The sequence below is a fragment of the Pituophis catenifer genome, unplaced genomic scaffold (assembly GCF_029215685.1).
Source record: "Pituophis catenifer annectens isolate HBS135680 unplaced genomic scaffold, rPitCat1.0.hap2 SCAF_7, whole genome shotgun sequence".
NCBI lineage: Eukaryota > Metazoa > Chordata > Lepidosauria > Squamata > Colubridae > Pituophis > Pituophis catenifer.
Window position 1 is genome coordinate 4,389,868 of NW_027256887.1, and position 21,886 is coordinate 4,411,753.

Below are 21,886 nucleotides of genomic sequence, written 5' to 3' on the forward strand. Positions count from 1 at the left end.
CAATCAGGGTCGATCTCTAGGACTGACAGGTTGGATTGCAATTTTTCCAGCTGTCTGCAAGGAATATCAAGCCTTCCATTCCCCACTATCCTGTCAGAGCTGAAGAAGCTTCTTGGATGAGAAGCGAAACATCTTCAAAAGAAAAAAAACCAAGAACATAGAACATAAAAGTCCAGTTGCCTTCTGAAAAAGCACTTCGGGGACAAAAGTATTTTTGAGATGACCGAGAATCTCTGCAGACTTTTAGCTATACAAGTTGGGATGAACACCCTTTGAATGGTGTGGGAGTAGGAATGGATTTACAGAGAAGTTTTTTTTTTATTTTTATTTTTTTATTTTTTTATTTATATGCCGCCCTTCTCCGGAGACTCAGGGCGGCTTACAATGTGTTAAGCAATAGCCTTCACACTTTTGTATATTTTATACAAAGTCAGTTTATTGCCCCCACAATCGGGTCCTCATTTTACCTACCTTAGAAAGGATGGAAGGCTGAGTCAACCTTGAGCCTTGGAGAGATTCGAACTCGCAGTAATTGCAGGCAGCTGGAAGCTAAATACTACCTTTAACAGTAGCATTGGTCTGCTGCGCCACTCAGGCTCCTATTAAATTCATCTTAATTGTTTAATGGTAACAGGTATTTCTCGATTTAACGACCTCAATTGAGCCCAAAATTTAAATTGTATTTAAATACAACTGTTTAGTCATTCTTGTGACAACTACGCCCCACACCCCAAAATGTAAACTGGGACAAAACTCGCTGAACAACTATCTCGCTTCATAGCGATGGAAATTTTGACTCTGTTGTGGTCGTATATCGAGGACTACCTGTATTTTCACAGTGCTTTTTGTTTTAAAAAATGCTGTAAAATGTACAGTAGGTTTTTTCAGCGTGTCCAAGAATTGTATTGATCCTTCTTCGTTGTTGTTGTTTTTTCTTAGTGTCAGCGGAAAGCTGAAATTGTGTAAAAGCTTGCTTTTCTTTTGAACAATCTTATTTCATTAAAAAAAAAATTGCCTGAAGGTTTGTGATTAGAAGAAGAATTGGGGGCATCAGATTTTTAAACTGAAGTCTTGCTTTTCCACTTCCGTTGCGCCTAATAATAATGATAATAATAATAACAACAATAACAATAATTTTAAAAAAGCAGAATTGATTTGCAATACACAAAAACACACACAGCAATATTCTTTTTAGCTGTATATCTTGAGCCTGTCCCCCAATTGCCATGTTTGTGTATTTGTGTGTGTTTGTGTGTTAATATCTGCCCAATGCACTGCAAAATTGAGTCTTCCCAACAGCCTAAATGGCTTATTTCTATCTTTTCAAACCAGCCTTGAAGATAGATAGATAAATTAAATTTTCTCTCTAGAGGTGAGCTCTGTGTGCAACCTCCTGCTTAAATTTCACTGGCATTTGCAAAAAATGCAAAATATTTCTGCCCTGAAAGATATGAAACGGGAGCAGCTTTCATCACCCCCTCTGACGGCACCTCTTACGACGATGCCAGGGACTGTCGCTTTATCGCAAACCAGGTTATTATTAACTTTGTTGCTTACGCAAGCCATTTCCACCCCCCCCCTTCCTGCAGCACATATATTCAACTTTGAATTTCTCGTTTCTGCATTTCTCAGTTAAATTTGTTCCCCAAACTCTTGACAGTAGGATGTAGATGTTCTCCAGTATTGGATGAGAAGAAAGAAAAATAATCATCATCTTGCAAGGGTCCTAACGGTGAAAAAACAGTCAATAAGTCACTTTTTTCAGTTGCCGTCGTAACTTGGAATGGTCGTAAGTGAAGGATTACTTTATTAGGGTAAGAAAAGTTGGTCTATTTTTTGAAAAAAATAAGCTGCTTTGCTTTGTCAAAAAGCCAAGTTTCAAACTTCTTCTTTTGCTTCAATAATTGCATGGTTAAAACCAGGGGTGGGGCTGCTGGAGGTTCACAAGGGTTCGGGAGAACCTCTAGCTAAGATTCTGTGCAGTTCGGAGAACCCCCAAATCCCACTCATGGTTGCCCCCCCTCGGCCCCTCCCCTCCCAGAAATCCCCACAGCACCCGTTTTGGATGCAGGTAAGTGCAGGACGCACACGGAGGCTCAGGGAGGGCGCAAAAAGAGCCTTGGTGGCACAGCAGACTAAAGTGCTGTTAAGTAGCACCATCTGCCTGCAATTACTGCAAGTTCAAATCTCACCAGGCTCAAGGTTGACTCAGCCTTCCATCCTTTCGAGGTAGGTAAAATGAGGACCTGTATTGTGGGGGCAATAAGATGACTTTGTATAAAAAAGAACACCACTGGGGGGGGGGGGGGCAAAAGCCCTACTAAGCAGGTATATACAAAAGTATGAAGGCTATTGCTTAACGCATTGTAAGCCGCCCTGAGTCTCCGGAGAAGGGCGGCATATAAATCGAACCAATAAATAAATAAAATAAATAAAAAACGGGCCTACTAGAAATTTGAGAAGGCCAGAAACGGACCCGTTTCCAGCCTTCAGAGGGCCTCCAGAGCCTGGGGAGGCCGTTTTCACCCTCCTGGAGGTTTGAGGAAAGCCTCCAAAGCCAGGGGAGGGCAAAAATGCCCCCTCCCTCCATGGTGCAGGAGGCTGACTAGGCCACGCCCACTCAGCAACGGGGCAGAGAACCTCTTGCTAAAATTTTTGAAGCCCACCCCTGGTTAAAACCAATTATTATGCCATTGTCTTTTTTTTAAATTTGTGACCTTCAAAGTAACCTGTGCCGGAACTGTTTTCCCAAACAGAAATTTCCGTGTGATCCGATGGCTTTTTTTCCCTTTGAACAGCTGCTAATCCTTAACATTTCTATCTTTTGGGTATTTATTTCTTCCTTCGTATGCATTTCTGGCAGCCTGCAGATGCTCAAGCCATTTCAGCGCCCCCCCAATTTGTAAATTTGTCAACAAGCTGGGGGGGGTTTCCGCCCTCCCTAGAAGATATGGTGGGTTTTCATTGCTTGGCCTTATTGAATTCATAAGGAAACAGATGTTGCTGTGAAAACAGATGTTTGCCTGCACTACAATATACAACCACTTTAACCATTCTTAAGGAAGCTTCCTACATCTAAAGCGGAAGTGGAAACATTTCCTTCGAGAACGTATCAGCAATGGGAGTGAGAGCTCTTTTGTCAGCCTGATCTCAGTTTTTACAATGTGCAAAATATTTGGTTGGACGGCTTAAGAGGCTTACAATCAGCAATAAGGCTAAAAGAAAATAGAATATCTATTAAATATCCAGTATTGATCTCCCTCCCTCTCTCTCTCCATCTCTCTCTCTCATCTACCTACATATCTACTGGTATCTACCTACATACCGGTTATCTCTATCGATCTATCTATCATCTATCTATCTATCTATCTATCTATCTATCTATCATCTATCTATCCATCTATATCATCTCTCATCTTTCTATCATCTATCTACCATCTATCATCCATCTCTAATCCACCCACCCACCTATATCTATCTTCTCTCTCTCATCTATCATCCATCTCTATCATCAATCTATATCTATCATCTCTCAATCATCTATCATCTATCTCTAATCCACCCACCCACCCATCTATATCTATCTTCTCTCTCTCATCTATCTATCTATCTATCTATCTATCTATCTATCTATCTATCCATTTCTCTCATGTATCTACCTATCTACATACTGGTATCTACCTACCTACCGGTTATCTATCCATCCATCCATCTTATCTATCAATCAACTACCTACCGACCTACCTACCTGTATCTATCTGTTCACCCATCCAGCAGTGGGTTTCAGATTATGTTACTACTGGTTCGCCCCGCGCACGTACACTCGCTTCGTGTGTGCGCACACCTGGTTTGTGCGCACGCGTGCCTTTTGCACATGCACCCGGTCTTCCGTGCATGCTCTTTGCTCGCATGCATGCATTCCGCGCATGCTCCCGGCCTCAAAAACCTGTCTAAATAGGGTGGCATAAAGCCGGGGAGAGTGGGCGGGCCCACGCCCACCCGCAATTTCCACTACCGGTTCGGGCGAACCGTTCCAAACTGGCTGAATGTTACCGCTGCATCCATCCATCATCTATATCCTCTCCTCTCTCTAATCTATCTATGTCTATTTTATTTCTAGGACTCGGTCATGAATTATGTGCTTCCTCAAGCCATCCGAACTGAACAGTCTACTCATTTTCAATAAATGGGATTTACGTTTTTGCTGATTTTACGGGTCAACTCTCAAGGGTTACTCAATATTGTATCCCAGTGCTGCGTGTAAAAAAATATGTTACTTTACTTACACTGGGGATGACTCCGCACGAGGACATTGAACGAATTCCAAAGAATTTCATGTGCCTAAACGCAGCTTAATATTGCTGGGTTTTGCACCGTCGGTTAATACTGTATCATTGTATACATATTACATCAATGTATACATACATTGTCTTGAAAATCTGTAAGCCACTTATGGATCCACAGGTGCCGTTTAAAAATATTATTTTAAATAATTCGTACTCAAAAGGCACATACCCCAAAATGTGATCGTGGAATAGGGATGGCACCTAGTGACTAGTAAGGCAAATGACAACAGGGAATATCAATGTTTAAAGCACGCTTCATTTCCAAAGATTGAGACAGTATGGCTTTTAAGCAAGGATATTTGAGCCGTTCCTTCTCAAGTTGGTATCTGCTCGAACAGATACAGATGGTCCTTGACTTATAGCAGTTTGCTTAATGAGAGTTCAAAGTTACAACCGCACCGGGAAAAAATGACGTATGACCGTTTTTCACACTGGCAACTGTTGCAGCATCCCCGCGGCCTCGAGATTAAAATTCGGATGCTTGGCAAGTGGTTGTTATGATGGTTGCGATGGGGGTCACACAGCGGGAAAGACAGATTCGCTGAACAAGTTATTAACCGAGTGAGCAGCTCAACAATGGCACCGATTCGCTTAACAACCGCGGGCAAGAAAAGTCGTAAACTGGGGCAAAACTCACTTAGCAAAGGCCCCGCTTAACAACAAAAAATTATTTTATACACGTTATTTCCATAGCAAGGAGTGATTACATTGATTCCTTGATTAAGGGGAAACAATGTTCTTCTTGGATATCACTTCTGGACTTTGTGCTTGTGAAGGTTAACAAACAAATAAAGCTTTGATCTTGGTTTTGTTGATTAGAAGGATTTGGTGTTACGGAAATGGCTAGTTATATGTTAGTGTGTAAAAGCAAAAAGTCGAGGCTGGAGTATGTTATCGCGTACTGTGCTGGGAAGGGTTGGAAGTCAATACCTCCTTTTCTTTTTTCTTCCCCCTTGTATTTCACACCCTTTCTCCCGTCCAGTGGTGGGTTACAAAATTTTTTACTGCCGGTTCTGTGGGTGTGGCTTGGTGGGCGTGGCATGACTTGGTGAGCGTGGCAGGGGAAGGATACTGTAATATCTCCATTCCCACCGCACTCCAGAGGAAGGTTACTGCAAAATCCCCATTTCCTCCCAATCAGCTGGGACTCGGGAGGCAGAGAATAGATGGGGGCAGGGCCAGTCAGAATTTTTACTACTGGTTCTGTGGGTGTGGCTTGGTGGGCGGGGCAGGGGAAGGATATTGTAAAATCCCCATTTCCTCCCGATCAGCTGGGACTCGGGAGGCAGAGAATAGATGGGGGCAGGGCCAGTCAGAGGTGATATTTACCGGTTCTCCGAACGACTCAAAATATCCGCTACCAGTTCTCCAGAACTGGTCATTCATCAATGGAGGGGATATTTTTGGAAACTGTGATGGACCGAAGTGTGCAACCTATGTTTTTCCTCTTAAACTTTCCAAATAAATAATGTACATATAAGTTCTTACTTTTTACAGATGACCGTGGACCAGGGGTGGGTTCTACTTACTTTACTACCGGTTCTCAACGGGATCGCGCATGCGCAGATCGCCGATGACATCCTAGGCGATGGGCGGGACCTCCCGCCGGTTTTACTATCGGTGGCCAAAAAAAAAATTTGGCCACCCAGTCACATTACCCCCACCACCAAGCCACGCCCACAAAATAAGCCACGCCCACAGAAACGGTAGTAAAAAAATTTAGAACCCACCCCTGGTCCTATATTTACTTATGGCATTAGTGTGAAATTAAAAGCCACAGAATTCAATTCAGTCAAATTCACAGTTAATTTGCAATATTACTGCAATATTACTGCCCACTAATTTCACTAGTCTTTTTGTCCCTTCTTCCATAAATTCAAGAAAGATTTAATGCAAGGCACAAGCCGATACAGGTAATCCTCGACGTACGACCATAATTAAGCCCAACATTTCTGTTGCTAAGTCAGACAATTGAATTTTTTTAAAAAATTTGATTTATATGCCGCCCTTCTCCGGAGGCTCAGGGCGGCTTACAATGCGTTAAGCAATAGCCTTCATACTTTTGTATATTTTATACAAAGTCAGCTTATTGCCCCCACAAACTGGGTCCTCAATTTACCTACCTTAGAAAGGGTGGAAGGCTGAGTCAACCTTGAGCCTGGTGAGAATGGAACTCGTAGTAATTGCAGACAGCTGGAGTTAAATTACAATGCATTAGTCTGCTGAGCTATCCAGGCTCCTGCTTTTTGCCCCATTTTAGAATTTTGCCAGAGTTGTTAAATGAATCTGGCTTCCCCTTGGCTTTGCTTGTCAGGAGGTTGCAAAAGGAGGTCACAATATCCGGGGACATTGCAACTGTCATAAATAGGAGTCAGTTTCCAAGCGCCTGGATTTTAATCACGTGACCATAGGGATGCTGTAACTGTCATAAGTGTGAAAAACGGTCATAAATCCCCCTTTGTAGTGCCGTTGTAACTTCAAACGGCCACTAACTGAACTGTTGTTAAGTCGAGGACTACCTGTATATACCAGCCTACAAAAATATGGAGAGGTGGTGAAGATATCGACGGCGATCTTGGAGCTTCAAGATCATCCGCCGTACCGTTGCGACGCCAGCTCCGCCATCGTAATCCATTTGGAGGGTACCTTAAAACTCAAGTAAATTAACAATAACCATGATGGATTCTTCAGCTTGTCAAGTACCCCTAAGGCTGTCAATCACTCTCCACAAGTTACAATGCAACGAGCCCACGATTCTTTGATCGGGCCGTTTTTGTTTTTGTTTTCCGGAAAGAGTTTGACAATAAGCGATAACGCTAAAAGGTTTTTCCACATTGGTTTAAACAGCCCATTTGTCGATTGGTATACATGCTACGCTCCCAGGACGAGATTTTTAATTTCCTTTCTTGTGCATTAATTCTCCATTTCTTGGGATTTTAAAACTTGACATTTTAAAAACATGGGGGGAGATTAAAAACAAACAAACAAAACCCCCACACACACCTCGCACCCTATTTTAAAAACAGAATTTTTTACAGCTTCTGAGTTTCGGTTTGCAAAATTTCCCCGCTCTGCTGCCTATGAAAAATACACCTTTTCCCAATTACATTCCCTTTGAAGGTTATCATTTATGAATAGACTCTGCAGTGCTCCGGGAATGTAGAGTTGATAGTTTTCACGATTTAATTGCAGTTTCTGAATTACAAGTTCTTCTTTTCCAACAACAATCCGGTTCTCGTTCCGGGAAGTCGGACTTTAAAATTAAAGGATCATCTCGGCTACTTTTTTCGAATCCTTGAAAAGGACAAAACAAGTCGCAGCGAGGAGTTGATCGCTTTCCCCTTCTTTCGTTGCTGAAAAAAAAAAAATGGCTCGTTTTTTCCCTTCCATGTCTTTTAACGTATTGCACAATCTTTTTTGCTTATAAAAATGTCTTTTCGCGTCAAGACAGAAAGACCAGAGTTTCTGAAGAGAAGGGCTACTGCGTAGCATCTTCGGTCGCTAGAGGTTCGGGGTCATTTCGTTGACTATCTGGAAGTTGAACCTGTCAGAGAAAAAAAAAAGTCAGCAGAAAAATAATTTTTTTCCTCCCTTTCTTTGTGCATTTCGGCTCGTTGTGGCTCTTCTAGAGAAAAATCATAACACAGATTTATTTGGGAAGAGTTAAGACAGTTTGGCCTAGTGGTTAAGGCTCCAGATTAGAAAGCTGGAGACGGTGAGTTCTAGTTCTGCCTGCGCCATGAAAACCAAATGGGTGACTTTGAGCCAATCACCAGCAGACTGTGAGTTCTAGTCTCGCCTCAGGCATGAAAGCTGGCTAAGTGACTTTAAGCCAATCACCGGGAGACTGTGAGTTCTAGTCCCGCCTTACCATAAAAGCTGGCTGGGTGATTATAGGCCCGTGATGGCGAACCTATGGCACATGTGCCATAGGTGGCATGCGGAGCCATATTAGTGGGCACGCCAGCTCAGCTCTGGGGCGCATGCGCGCACCGGCCAGCTGACTTTCAGGCCTTCTGGGCCCACCAGAAGTAGGGAAACAGGCTGTTTCCTGCCTCTGGAGGGCCTGGGGGGGTGGGTGGGAAGGCCCGTTTTTCTTTCTTACCTGGCTCCAAATCCTTTCTATGCATCTGGGAAGGGCGAAAACAGCCTTTCCCATTCCCTTGGAGGCCCTACGGAGGCTGAAAGGGCCCATTTCCTGACTCCCGGTGGGACAGGAAGTGATGTTTTTTTGCTGTCCCCAGCCTCCAGAGACTCCTAGAGAGGCTCCTAGAGACTCCGAGAGAGGCTCTGGAGGCTGGGGACAGCAAAAAATGTCACTTCCTGTTCCTCTGGGAGTTGGGAAATAGGCCGTTTCAGGCCTTTGGAGGGCCTCCGAGAAAGTGAGAAAGGCTGTTTTCGCCCTTCCCAGATAAATAGAGAGGATCTGGAACCAGGTAAGAAAGAAAAACAGGCCTACCAGGCCATCATGTGCCAGGAGCGGGGCAGTTTGTGCACACATACGCATGGGCACGTGCACGCACAACCCTCCCCCACCCCCCTCTCCTGACACGCGATGGCAAAAAGGTTAGCCATCACTATTATAGGCTAATTATCAGGAGACTGTGAGTTCTAGTTCTGCCTTACCATAAAAGCTGGATGGGTGATTTTAGGCCAATCACCAGGAGATTGTGAGTTCTAGTCCCGCCTTACCATAAAAGCTGGCCCGGTGATTATAGGCCAATCACCAGGAGACTGTGAGTTCTAGTCCCGCCTTACTATAAAAGCTGGCTTAGTGATTATAGGCCAATCACCAGGAGACTGTGAGTTCTAGTCCCGCCTTACCATGACAACTGGCTGGGTGACTTTAGGCCAATCACCAAGAGACAGTGAGTTCTAGTCCCGCCTTAGCCATGAAAACCAGCTGGGTGACTTTGGGCCAGTCACTCTCACTCAGCCCAACTCACCTCACAGGGTTCTTGTTGTGGGGAAAATAGGAGGAGGAGAAGGAGGAGGAAGGTGTGTTGGATATGTTCGCCGCCTTGAGTTATTCGTAAAAATAATAAAGGCAGGATGCAAAACAATTAAAATAAAAGAAATAAAATAAAATAAAATAAAAAAATGAAAGACGTATCACAGATTTTGTCACAATCGCAGTACCACCTCTAATGTTTATTCACTGCGTTCACTGCCTTAATGGATTGTCTAAGAGCACTGGATCCAGTGAGATGCTAGTTTCAGTAGACAATTCAGGAATCAGGATATTTTTTTAAAATTTGATTTAATTTAATTTAATTTTTTTTAATTTGATTTATATGCCGCCCTTCTCTGGAGACTCAAGGCGGCTTACAATGAGTTAAGCAATATTTAATACACTGACATGTCTTTGGTCTATTCTGTGACTTTCTCCTACTCTTCACTTTCTTTGCCTTGGCTTAATATTGTCACTAATTTTGGAAGAAGAATTATACCCAAGCAGCCCCTTCAAATAATCAAGGCCTAATATTTGAGGGGCTGCCCTCAAAGACTTATTTCCCAAAGCACCTGAGGGCAGGACGAGAAGCAATGGATGGACACTAATCAAAGAGAGAAGCAACCTGGAAGCTTCCGAACAGTGAAGACAATTAAACAGTGGAACAGCTGGCCACCAGAAGTTGTGGGTGCTTCATCAGTGGAGGATTTTAAGAAGAGACTGGACAACCATTTGTCTGAAATGGATTTCAGGGTTTCCTGCCTGGGCAGGGGGTTGGACTAGAAGACCTCCAAGGTCCCTTCCAACTCTGTTATTCTATTCTATTCTATTCTATTCTATTCTATTCTATTCTATTCTATTCTATTCTATTCTATTCTATTCTATTCTATTCTATTCTATTCTATTCTATTCTATTCCCTATTCCATTCCATTTGTCCATATTTTCTATTCCATATTCTATTCTATTCTATTCTATTCTATTCTATTCTATTCTATTCTATTCTATTCTATTCTATTCTATTCTATTCTATTCTATTCTATTCCATTCCATTCCATTCCATTCCATATTTTCTATTCTATTCTATTCTATTCTATTCTATTCTATTCTATTCTATTCTACCCGAGTTCTATTATTGCCTTATTCTATTATCAATCTGACGATTATGTCTATGCACTTGTATCACATGAGATACCCACAACATACTATGAGGTGGATTCACAATTAATTAAGGCAGTTGGGGAGACAGAATTAGGTGTCCCCCCCCCATCAGCTATTCACCTAGGGTGACTAGGTGGCTCAGTGGCTAAGACACTTGAGCTTGCCGATCAGAAAGTTCGGCGGTTCGAATCCCTAGCCTCCTGTGTGAACAGGGGGTTGGACTAGATGACCTCCAAGGTCCCTTCCAACTCTGTTACTGTTTATCTTTTGATGGCCAGGTATTATTTTCAACGGCCACAGAAACTAGGACCTGAAATAACGGTGGTTACTATCTATTTATTTATTTACTAGATTTATACAGATATAATAAATATGTACTATTTATTTACCTATCTGGCTTTCGTTTAAATATGAGGAACAACTTTCTAATGGCCAGGAGTCTCCAACGGTCAGAAGAACATCCCAAAAAGTGCTTTTTCCAAAAGGCAACTGGATTTTCATTTTCCCTTGAAGACGTTTCGCTTCTGGTCCAAGAAGCTTCTTCAATTCTTCGGAAGACGCTTCTTGGACGGGAAGCAAAATGTCTTCAAGGAAAAATGAAAATCCAGTTGCCTTTTGGAAAAAGCCCACATTTGGGACAACCAAAACTGTGTTTTCTGCAGATTACGGAGGGCTGGATGAGATGATCCGTGCATTTCCTAACAGCTCGGTAATTCCAAATGGATCCCAATGTCAACTCCCACAATTCTTCCCCAAAAGGCTAGAGAGATGGTTAGTTAGGGTGCCGTTACAGGGAAGATCCCTGAGAATTGGGATGGGCTATCTACCCTCAGAAAAGCTGTGCTCCGTTAGATTTCCAAGGATCCTTCTCTTCGTTGGATTATAACTTTATTCTGTTCCATTGGTTCTCTGAGGAAGGAAAGAAAAAGGAAAGAAGGGGAAGGGAAGAAAACGGAAAGGAAGAAAAGAAGGGGACCGGAAAGGAAGGAAAGGAAAGAAGGGGAAGGGAGGGGAAGGGAGGGGAAGGGAAGGAAAGGAAAGAAGGGGAAAGGAAGGGGAAGGGAAGGAAAGGAAAGAAGGGGAAGGGAAAGGAAGGGAGGGGAAGGAAAGGAAAGGAAAGAAGGGGAACAGAAGGGAAGGAAAGGGAAGGAAAGAAGGAGAAGGGAAGGGAGGGGAGGGGAGGGGAAGGGAAGAAGGGGAAGGGAAGGAAAGAAGGGGAAGGGAAGGGTTAGGAAAGGGAAGGGAAGGAAAGGGAAGGAAAAAAAGAAGGGGAAGGGAAGGGAAGGAAAGGGAAGGAAAAGAAAGAAAGGGAAGGGAAGGGAGGGGAAGGGAAGGAAAGGAAAGAAGGGGAAAGGAAGGGGAAGGAAAGGAAAGAAGGGGAAGGGAAGGGAAGGGAGGGGAAGGGAAGGAAAGGAAAGAAGGGGAACAGAAGGGAAGGAAAGGGAAGGAAAGAAGGGGAAGGGAAGGGAGGGGAGGGGAGGGGAAGAAGGGGAAGGGAAGGGAAGAAGGGGAAGGGAAGGGTTAGGAAAGGGAAGGGAAGGAAAGGGAAGGAAAAAAAAAGAAGGGGAAGGGAATGGAAGGAAAGGGAAGGAAAAGAAAGAAGGGGAAGGGAAAGGAAACGAAAAGTCCTGTCTAAACCTAATTGTAAACGAAGACCTATCTGGAGTCCTTGGTGGTCTCCGAGCCTGGTTGTTTGCTTACAGACATCTCATGACCCAACTAGGGAATGTCATCAGCCACACTACAAAAAAGATGTTGAGACTTTTAAAAAGAGTGCAGAGAAGAGCAACCAGGATGATTAGGGGATGGAGGCTAAAACATACGATGAACGGTTGCAGGAACTGGGCCTGGCTAGTCTAATGAAGAGAAGGACCAGGGGAGACAGGAGAGCAGTCTTCCACTATTTGAGGGGCTGCCACAGAGAGGAGGGGGCTCAAGCTATTCTCCAAGGCACCCAAAGGCCAGACAAGGAATAATGGATGGAAACTGACCAAGGAGAGATTCAACCTAGAAATAAGGAGAAATTTCCTGACAGTGAGAACCATCAACCCATGGAACAGAAGTTGCCTTCGGAAGTTGTGGGAGTTTCATCACTGGAAGCTTTCAAGCAGAGACTGGACTGCCCTCTGTCAGAAATGGTGTAGGGTCTCCTGTTTGGACAGGAGGTGGGGTTGGACTAGATAATCTGTGAGGTCCCTTCCAACTCTGTTAAAAAGATGTCTGACTGAGATATCTCACACTGATGATGTTTCCTAGTTGGGTCTTGAAACGTCTGTGAGAAAACAAGCAAGCTCAAGAAAGTCCCAAGGAGATCACAGTTCAACCTTGAGCTACCCTCATTCTCTTCTACGAGAGCCCAGGTGTTACTCAGAATATACTTACAGGTGTAGATTTAGACGACTTCAGTCTGAAACGGCAACAGATAATTTCCACTATGAATCTTCCAACGCTGTGTAAAATGCCTACGGTAAGAGAACAAATCGAATATTTGGTTACGCCTGGTGTCAGACTTCGATGCTATCTCAAAATTAAATGAATTTCCAAACTGCCAATCTTTAAGGAAATCTTTTCTTTAATTGAGCACAGCCACCGGATCATGACTCGATGTGGACAAGACTGACCTTTTGCCCCCCCAATCCCTCCTTTTCCGATCCCCAAATCTCTGCTTCTCATTGGCTATCTTCCAAGTCATTCTTCAGACTTCTTGTCATTTCCCAGGAATGTCTCCCCCCCCCTCATTTCCATGACAACCCGACTTCAAAGGGATTTAGCAGGCAAAAGTTCAGAGCTTATCTCTCTCTCTCTCCTCTGCTCTCTATGCCAGCGTTGCAACGCTGACACCTGGTTTATTCTACTGGATAGTGGAACGTGGTTAGGCGTTCGTTATCCATTGTGTGAAACGATCGTGTCGAGAGCGATTTCTCACAATGGGCAGAAAAGCCAAAGCAATCTTAACTTTCGGACAAGGGCTTCTTTTGGGGTACACAAGTTACAGACCCCCTCCCGCCCCCCCAAAGTATAAATCTGTAATCTGGATGGAGTTTCCCCGTTCTACTCCAGTGATGGTTAACCTGAGGGCCCAAAGCACGTGCGCAAATGCACCCGCGCATGCCAGAACCCCCAAAATGCAAGTGAATGCCCCCCCGTGCATGCGTCCCGCCCCCATGCATACACGCACGTCCCCTGCGCATGCGCCCCCCCACGCTTGCGGCCCCCCCGCGCCCCATTTTGGCCCTGGAAAGCCATCTGGCCATCCTATCTATCTTATCTGTAATAGATCGGAATGCATTTACCTGTAGTAGAAAAAATTCCTCCAACTATACCACAGAGTCTCACTATAAACTGCCAGAAGGGCATGTGTTCTTCGGTCACGGTCACCATCAGGGAACTGATATCGTATTTCATGAAAATTCCAGAAACTCCGTGGCTTCCGGCTGCGTGATTGATCACACGTTCCTGAGGAAAAGCAGCAATAAGGAAAACTGAATTGAGGTGTTTTGGCCTAAGGCTTCCCCAGCAGCACGAAGCGGAGTCCTCGTCCCAACTAAAAAAAACAACCCTTTTATTTAATTCACAGTGGATTCCTCTCCAGCAAAGTCTTTCCTCTCTCACAGTCTTTCAAGAGAGTTCACGATTTTTCTTCACACTTCCAACCACTGTCGAATTCCCTACGGTCTGTTCTGACCTACGCTTCCTCAGCAGCACGAAACCGAGTCCTCGTTCCGATAAACCCCTTTTATTTAATTTACAGTGAATTCCTCTCCAGCAAAGTCTTTCCTCTCCCGCGGTCTTTCAAGATAGTTCACGATTACCGACCTTTATCAGGCTTGGAGAGTGGCCAGGCCGAGATCTTTCAGACGCCGAAATACTTGGCAAGAATGCAGGAATGAATTAATTGTCTCCTGCAAACTCCACTCCCCTTTTGCTCCTCTTTTATTCCCTTTGGGAGGGGCCTTTCATCGTCCACCTGTGGCCTTACTCCCAAGTCGACCCTTGTTCTTTAGCTGTTTCTTTCATCTGGCAACTCTGTGCATGGGCACACTGGGAACAGGCTCCAGCTATTCGTCTGCCTCACTGCTGTCCGACTCCAAAGGCAGCTGATAACTGTCAGATGGCCCTGATACCCTCTCTGCCTCTGACGCAGAGCCCTCATCAGAGCCTTCCGCAGACTCCAGGACTGGCCCATGTTCCTCCCCAACCTCCTCACTGTCCGAATCTGCTGCCAGATCACAAGGAAAGTTTTGCAAATGAAGACTCTGATTTACTTACCCAAGACGGTAAAAACAGAAACAGCCCGTTTGCCAACTTCCGGTGGGACTGGAAAGGCTCTGGAGCCCGGGGAGAGCAAAAAACAGGCCTTCTGGTCCCACCGGAAGTTGGCAAACAGGCCATTTCTGGCCTCCGGAGGGCCTGGAGGGGCGGGCCGTTTTTGCCCTCCCTAAGCTCCTAGAAAGGCTCTGGAGCCTGGGAAGAGAGAAAAACAGGCCTACCGGGCCCAACGTGCCAGGAGAGGGAGAGGAAGTGGGGGAGGGGTCACACGAGCATGCGCGGGGATGGGGCACATAGAATTATGGGTGTGGGCACACATGCACGCGGCCCCCCCTCCACCCGCTCCTGGCATGCGACGGCAAAAAAGTTAGCCATCACTGGTCTATGGCAATCTTTGCAGCCAGGAAGAGGACGCATGGAGGCCGAAGGGTCGGGGACGGCGGGTGGGCAGGGTATAAGACGCAAATTTTCAGCTTCTTTTGGGGGGGGGGTTGTAAAGTACGCCGAAAAATACGGTATTTAAGATGTATTTCAGAAGAGTTGGTACATATTAAGGAATGTTAGGAAAAAGAAAAGAAAAGAAATTGAACTATAGAGATACATGTGCAATCTGCTTATTGCAAGGGCATGCATTCTATTCTTTTTATCATAAAGGGATACAACGGAAGAAAACAGCACCTACAGTTCACGCAAACAAAATGCTTCGGAAAAGCAAGAAAATTCATAGCTTTCTACCAAGTGCCCTTTTCAGGGGGTTGGAATAGAGGACACCCCCCCAAGATCCCGTCCAACTCTGTTACTGTTACCCGAGACCAGGACTTACCCTTTCGGTTACTGCAAACTGGTGCGTTTCTGCGGAAATTTTGTGCGTTTGAAGTTTTGTCGGCACCACGGTAACGAAGTATTGGAACATCTGATTGTCTGCAGAAACACACACGCACCCCGCCAGAAAGAAAAAAAAAAAATTAAAATTCATCCCACGGGAAAACAACGGTCTCAGAACAAGCCTCGTTGGCTCGGTTCGATTATTAGATGGAGATTTCCTCATCTGAAATATTTGTTTAGATACTTTTCACATTAAATAAGGATGAGAAAGTTTATAATTATTTGTAGACCTGCCGTGTAAGGGGAGGGGAATTTCTTGGGGTTTTTCCCCCCCCCTTTCCAGCATTCAGCCAAGGTGTGCATTATTTGTTGTGGTCCGCTGGCGGCCAGCAGAGTCGGACAATGAGGTTGGGGAGGAACATGGGCCAGTCCTGGGTGCTGGGGAAAGCTCGGACGAGGGCTCTGCGTCGGTGGCAGAGAGGGAGATAGACAGCAGTGAGGCAGAGGAACAGCTGGAGCCCGTTCCCAGTATGTGCATGAGCAGAGCTGCCAGAAGACAAGAACAACTAAGAAAGCAGGGTCGACTCAGGAGTAAAGCCACACCTTGGAGGTGATCGGCCCCTCCCATAGGAAACAAAAGAGGAGCGAACGGGGAGGGGGCTTTTGCAGGAAACAATTCATTCGGTCGTTCGTTTCAAGAGTGGAAAGTTCTGTTTGTGACTCTGTGCCAAGTTTTGCCTTGCCCTGCGTTTGGAAGCTAGTTACAAAAGGGGTTTTGCCGGGACCATGACTCTGCTTCATGCTTTTTAAGGAAGCCTAGATCAGAACAAATGTTAGATTAATCCGGTGTTTGGGGTTTTTTTGTTCTCTTTTTGGTACACAATTCTTTTTTTGCTTTTGTTAATGTTCAATATGCTTTTCTGTTCATTTCGTATTTTATTCTTGCCCTAAAACATACATACATACATGCATATATATTATTACATTACAGTACTTTACATTATAGTATATTATATTATAGCATAGCATATATCCATGATGGTGAACCTATGGCGCGTGGTTGCCAGCTGCTCTTCTGGTTTCCAGCGTGCACATGCGCACTGGCCAGCTGGTTTTTGCAGGTGCTGGAAAACGGCCTAGAAATGGCCCGGAAATGGCCCAAAAAACAGGCCTTTTCTCGGGCCAAAAAATGCCTGAAAATGGCCCAAAAAACAGCCAAACAACAAGCATGGCTGGTCTTTGGGTTTCCGCCGCTCCAGCGCATACACATGCACCCGTGTTCCAGTTTGGCACTTGTTGCCGAAAAGATTCGCCATCACAGGCATATACTTATACACACACATATATATATATACACACATATATAAAGTGATGGCTAACCTTTTTGCGATTGCGTGCCAGGAGCGGGGGAAGTGCGGGGTGTGTGTGTGTGTCACCTGCGAGCATGCCCACGCCCATAATTCTATTCGCCCCGCCCCCACGCATGTGCGCGCGACCCACTCCCCCGCTCCTCATACACGATGGCCCGGTGGGCTCGTTTTTCTCTCCCCCCAGGCTCCAGAGCCTTTCTAGGAATCTGGGGAGGGTGAAAATGGCCTCCGGAGGGTCTCCAGGGACATGAGGAAGGCCATTTTCGCCCTCCCCAGACTCCTAGAAAGGCTCTGGAGCCTGGGAAGAGAGAAAAACGGGCCTTCCCCACCACCCCGAGGCCCTCCGGAGGCAGGAAACAGCCTGTTTCCCTACTTCTGGTGGGCCCAGAAGGCCCGAAAATCAGCTGGTGCTCACGTGCCCACCAATATAGCTACATGTGTCACCTGTGGCACACGTGCCATAGGTTCGCCATCACGGGCCTATGCCGTTGGCTTAATTAAGTTTTAAAGCAATATTTAAACATGAGGTAAACTCATTTACCCATAATTAAAATGGAATCACTGCTTCGTAAATCTCTCGTGGCTCCTTATCTGTTATCTATTTCCTTGTGCTTAGACAAAAGGCTCAACCCCCCACGTATGCTAATTTATCTTTATGTAAATATATTAATACTTCGGTGGAAGGGAGAAATCTTCCACAGAAAATGTACCATCATCCCCGAGGCTAGATTCCATTAAAAAAAATGACATCTTTATTTATGAAACATATTACACTACCAATTATTATTATAATTGTTGAGATCTCAGTGGAGGTGTGATTAACACATCGGCGGAGTCGTTAAAAATTCCGCGGAAATGATGCAATAAACACCATTCAAGGAAATCCAAAAGAGAATTGTAATCCAAGCAGAAAACCAAACAAAGCTGTTGTGATTTTTTTTTTCCCCCCAGATAAATAAAACCCACTTACGATCTGATGCAATCTTTTCGGTGCCGTCTAAAGGATTAATAATGCCTGGAATAAGCTCTCCAAAAGATAAGTGATCTATCCTATGGGAGAAATTATATGCTGGAAGACACAACGGGAAAAACACCGGCTTAATATCGTAATTTTAGCTATAGGCACATATACAGTAGTGGCCAAAATTGTGGAAATCTTTTGGGGAAAGTGTAATTTTGAGGTTTGATGGCTAATAACACCACTTTTTTTATTTGTTTTGGAGTTTCAAGAGAATCCTATTCCACTACTGGAATGGCCTGGGAATAGCCCAATTGAAAATCTATGGAGCCGACTAAAGAAACTTGTTAGTCAGAAGCGACCCAGCAATAAAACCCAGTTAATAGAAGCCATCATCACAGCAGCCTGTTCCCAGTGTGCGCATACGCAAAGCTGCCAGAAGGCAAGAACAGTTAAGACAAAAGGGACAACTTGTAAGTAGGGCTTGGAGATGATTGGTCCTCCCATAAGACATAAAGGAAGAGCAAAGGCATGTTGTTGTTGTTGTTGTTGTTGTTGTTGTTGTTGTTGTTGTTGTTATTATTATTATTATTATTTCTATACTGCCCTTCTCCCAAAGGACTCAGGGTGGTGTACAGCCTGATTAAAAGCACAAAGACAGACAAAATTTAAAAATAATGTGAGCTTTTGCAGGAAGCAACTTTGTTCTGGTTGGTTTAAATTCTGAAGCTCCGTTTTGATTCTGTGCTCTGTGTGGCCTTGCAAAGCTAATTGCCGATTAGGTCTTTGGCAGCGTATCAAGGCAGATGAAGGTGGGTGCTTATCAACCTTATCCCGAAGGACTGTGGCAGACTTCGGTTGGACTCTTTACAAACTATTTGTGACTCATTACGGGCTGCGAATGAACAGAATTCACAGCCGTTGAAATAAAAAGAGGGTTTTTGGGACTCATCGTGTGCTTTGTTTACTGTCTTAGGAAGCCTAGGTCAGAACATTTGGCCAGTGGAAAAAAACGTGTCTGGATAGATTTGTCCGAAGCACCACGTGACAAATAACTCTTCCAATGTCAAGAAACAGAGGTGACTTACATTCGTGGCTCACAAGAGCTGCCAAATGTGCATGGCCCCTCGGGTGGGGAATTGCCCTAAAATGAAAAAGAAAGAAGGAAGGAAGGAAGGAAGGAAGGAAGGAAGGAAGGAAGGAAGGAAGGAAGGAAGGAAGGAAAGGAAGGAAGGAAGGAAGGAAGGAAGGAAGGAAGGAAGGAAGGAAGGAAGGAGGGAAGGAAGGAAGGAAGGAAAGAAAGAAAGAAAGAAAGAAAGAAAGAAAGAAAGAAAGAAAGAAAGAAAGAAAGAAAGAAAGAAAGAGGGAGGGAGGGGAGAGGAGGGGAGGGGAAGAAGGGAGGAAGGGAGGAAGGAAGGAAGGAAGGAAGGAAGAAAGAAAGAAAGAAAGAAAGAAAGAAAGAAAGAAAGAAAGAAAGAAAGAAAGAAAGAAAGAAAGAAAGAAAGAAAGAAAGAAAGAAAGGAAGGAAGGAAGGAAGGAAGGAAGGAAGGAAGGAAGGAAGAAAGGAAGAAAGAAAGAAAGGAAGGAAGGAAGGGATGTGTTATAATTCAGGAACGTTATCGAAAAGCAGACTTAATCCAGGAATTGATACACATTTCCAAGAAAACTATCAATGACCCTCCTTCCCCCCCATTCTAGGCCACCAATCCAAAAAGGTTGGGGATTGTTCTATAATAGGGGTGTCTAACTCAAAGCCTGCAGGCTGCATTCGGCCTACGGGGCCATCCTGGAAAATGTAAGGGGCCGTCCTGCGTCGCTTCGGCCTGGTCTACCCAATGCGAAGAGGAAATATTGGGCCAGCATGGCTTCAGCCCGGTCTACTCAATGCAAAGAGGAAACATGCCAGCAGTTTGGGGAGGGGTGTCAAACTGGCCACAGCCCCCCAGTTGGCCATGCCCCCGCCCCCCAAGGTCAATTACAGCCGTCAATGAAATTAAGTTTGACACCCCTGTTCTTTAGGTAAAAGTAAAGGTTCCCCTCGCATATTTGTGCTACTCGTTCCAGACTCTAGGGGCGGTGTTCATCTCCGTTTCAAAGCTGAAGAGTCAGCGCTGTCCGAAGATGTCTCCGTGGTCATGTGGCCGGCATGACTCAACAGCAAAGGCGCACAGAACGCTGTTACCTTCCCACCAAAGGTGGTCCCTATTTTTGCATTTTTAACATGCTTTCGAACTACTAGGTTGGCAGAAGCTGGGACAAGGAATGGGAGCTCACCCCATTACACGGCGCTAGGGATTCGAACCGCTGAACTGCCGACCTTTCGATCGACAAGCTCAGTGACTTAGCCACTGAGCCTATTCTATAGGATTGCATTATTGGTCTGTTCCTTGAAAAAATGTACATCGGATGTTTTGAAGTGGGACGCAAAAGCTAGTCTATAATAGGGCTTCCCAACCGTGGCAACTTTAAGATGGGCTGGACTTCAATTCCCAGAATTCCCCAGCCAGTTGGCTGGGGAATTCTGGGAGTTGAAGTCCACCTGTCCCGGGTTTATAGCGTTTCAGGAAATGAAATGAACATACTTGCCCACTGTAACGTGAAAGTTCCCTGCTACTTTATTCACATAGAGGTGCCCATGAATTCTGCAGGCATCGGCCAAATGTACGGGATTGTCCTCCCTGCGTGGATTTACAAAAAAATATATATGCATTTTTAAAAAGTAGCACTTCACATTTTACGAAGCCTTGCAAAATACAAATTCTCAGAAAACGTAGGTTACATATTGCTCATAGGCAAATCTAATGTAATGGTCTCCAATGACCACGGACGTAGATGCAAGCTCACAAATTGAGAAAAATTGAGTGACTTAAAACACAGGTTATAGAACAGGGGTCAGCAACCCACAGCTCTGGAGCCGCATGTGGCTCTTTCATCCCTCTTGTCTGCAGCTCCCTGTCACCGGTCGGCTCCACAATTGATAGGGCTTTCGGTTAGGATAGGTAGAGGAAAAAGGATGCTGCGCTAGGAGGAGACTCTATGGTGGGGGAATCGGACTTCAGGTTGGCAGAGGAAAAAGGACGTCGCGGTAGGAGGAGATTCTATGGTGGGGAAAAAGGACTTCCGGTCAGTTCCAGAATTGGATGGGGGGCTTCCGGTTAGGACCTTTGTGGCTCTTTGAGTGTTTAAGGTTGCTGACCCCTGGTATAGAATAACCCCCACCCCCAGAGGCCGGAAACGGCCCGTTTGTCAACTTCCAGTGGGACTGGAAGGCCCGTTTTTTGCTGTCCCCGGGCTCCAGAGCCTCTAGGAGTCGGGTGAGGCAAAAACGGCCTTCCTCCCCCCCCCCGGAGGCCCTCTGGAGGCAAAAACGGCCTGCTTGCCAACTTCCGGTCCCACCGAAAGTTTCTGGCCTCCGGAGGGCCTCCGAGGGTAGGTGGGGAAGGCCGTTTTCGCCCTCCCCAGACTCCTAGAAAGGCTCTGGGGCCTGGTGAGAGAGAAAAACGGGCCTTCACCATCACCACCAGCTGAGGCCCTCCGGAGGCAGGAAACAGCCTGTTTCTCTACTTCTGGTGGGCCCAGAAGGCTCAAAAATCAGCTGGCCAGCGCACACATGTGCACCGGAACTGAGCTCGCATGCCCACCAATATGGCTACGTGTGCCACCTGTGGCATGCGTGCCATAGGTTCGCCATCACGGGCTTAGCATATGGATTCTAATAATACGGTCAACGTCATGGCTTTTATCTCTGAATTGACCTGTTTTGGATGACATCAGTTCTTTTTCATGGTCACCCCCCCTCCCCCGCGGCGAGGAGACCCTGAAGCTACCGTCTCACCTTGGTGGAAGCGCCGTTGAAGCACTTTTAAAAGCACTTTTGAATATTATGTCTTGAAGAGAGTGTTCTTCCTGTAGCCGGGCCTGAATATTTTGTAGTATCCTAGAAGTAAAGCAAAAGGCAAAGATTCAGTTATCACATCTATCTATCTCTCATCTATCAATCAATCTCTC

General features: G+C 45.2%; 1 protein-coding gene and 1 long non-coding RNA gene across 3 annotated transcripts in view; one reads left to right on the plus strand and one right to left on the minus strand.

The window, feature by feature from the left end:
- Positions 1-1,383: 1,383 nt before the first annotated feature.
- LOC139319522 (uncharacterized) lies at positions 1,384-4,208 on the plus strand. Its single transcript, XR_011600626.1, has 2 exons — positions 1,384-1,789; positions 4,121-4,208. It is a non-coding gene; the product is annotated as an uncharacterized lncRNA (long non-coding RNA).
- Positions 4,209-7,225: 3,017 nt separating this feature from the next.
- ERGIC2 (ERGIC and golgi 2) overlaps positions 7,226-21,886 on the minus strand; it is a 43,750-nt gene continuing 29,089 nt past the window's right edge. For both annotated transcript variants that reach the window (XM_070946801.1, XM_070946800.1), the window contains 8 exons: positions 21,714-21,815; positions 20,461-20,556; positions 18,967-19,022; positions 17,891-17,989; positions 15,549-15,646; positions 13,750-13,912; positions 12,839-12,918; positions 7,226-7,890 (listed from right to left, as the gene is read on the minus strand). In XM_070946801.1, the coding sequence (XP_070802902.1) occupies positions 7,825-7,890; positions 12,839-12,918; positions 13,750-13,912; positions 15,549-15,646; positions 17,891-17,989; positions 18,967-19,022; positions 20,461-20,556; positions 21,714-21,815 (760 nt within the window). In that variant the 3' untranslated portion in view covers positions 7,226-7,824. The remainder of the gene's footprint in view (positions 7,891-12,838; positions 12,919-13,749; positions 13,913-15,548; positions 15,647-17,890; positions 17,990-18,966; positions 19,023-20,460; positions 20,557-21,713; positions 21,816-21,886) is intronic.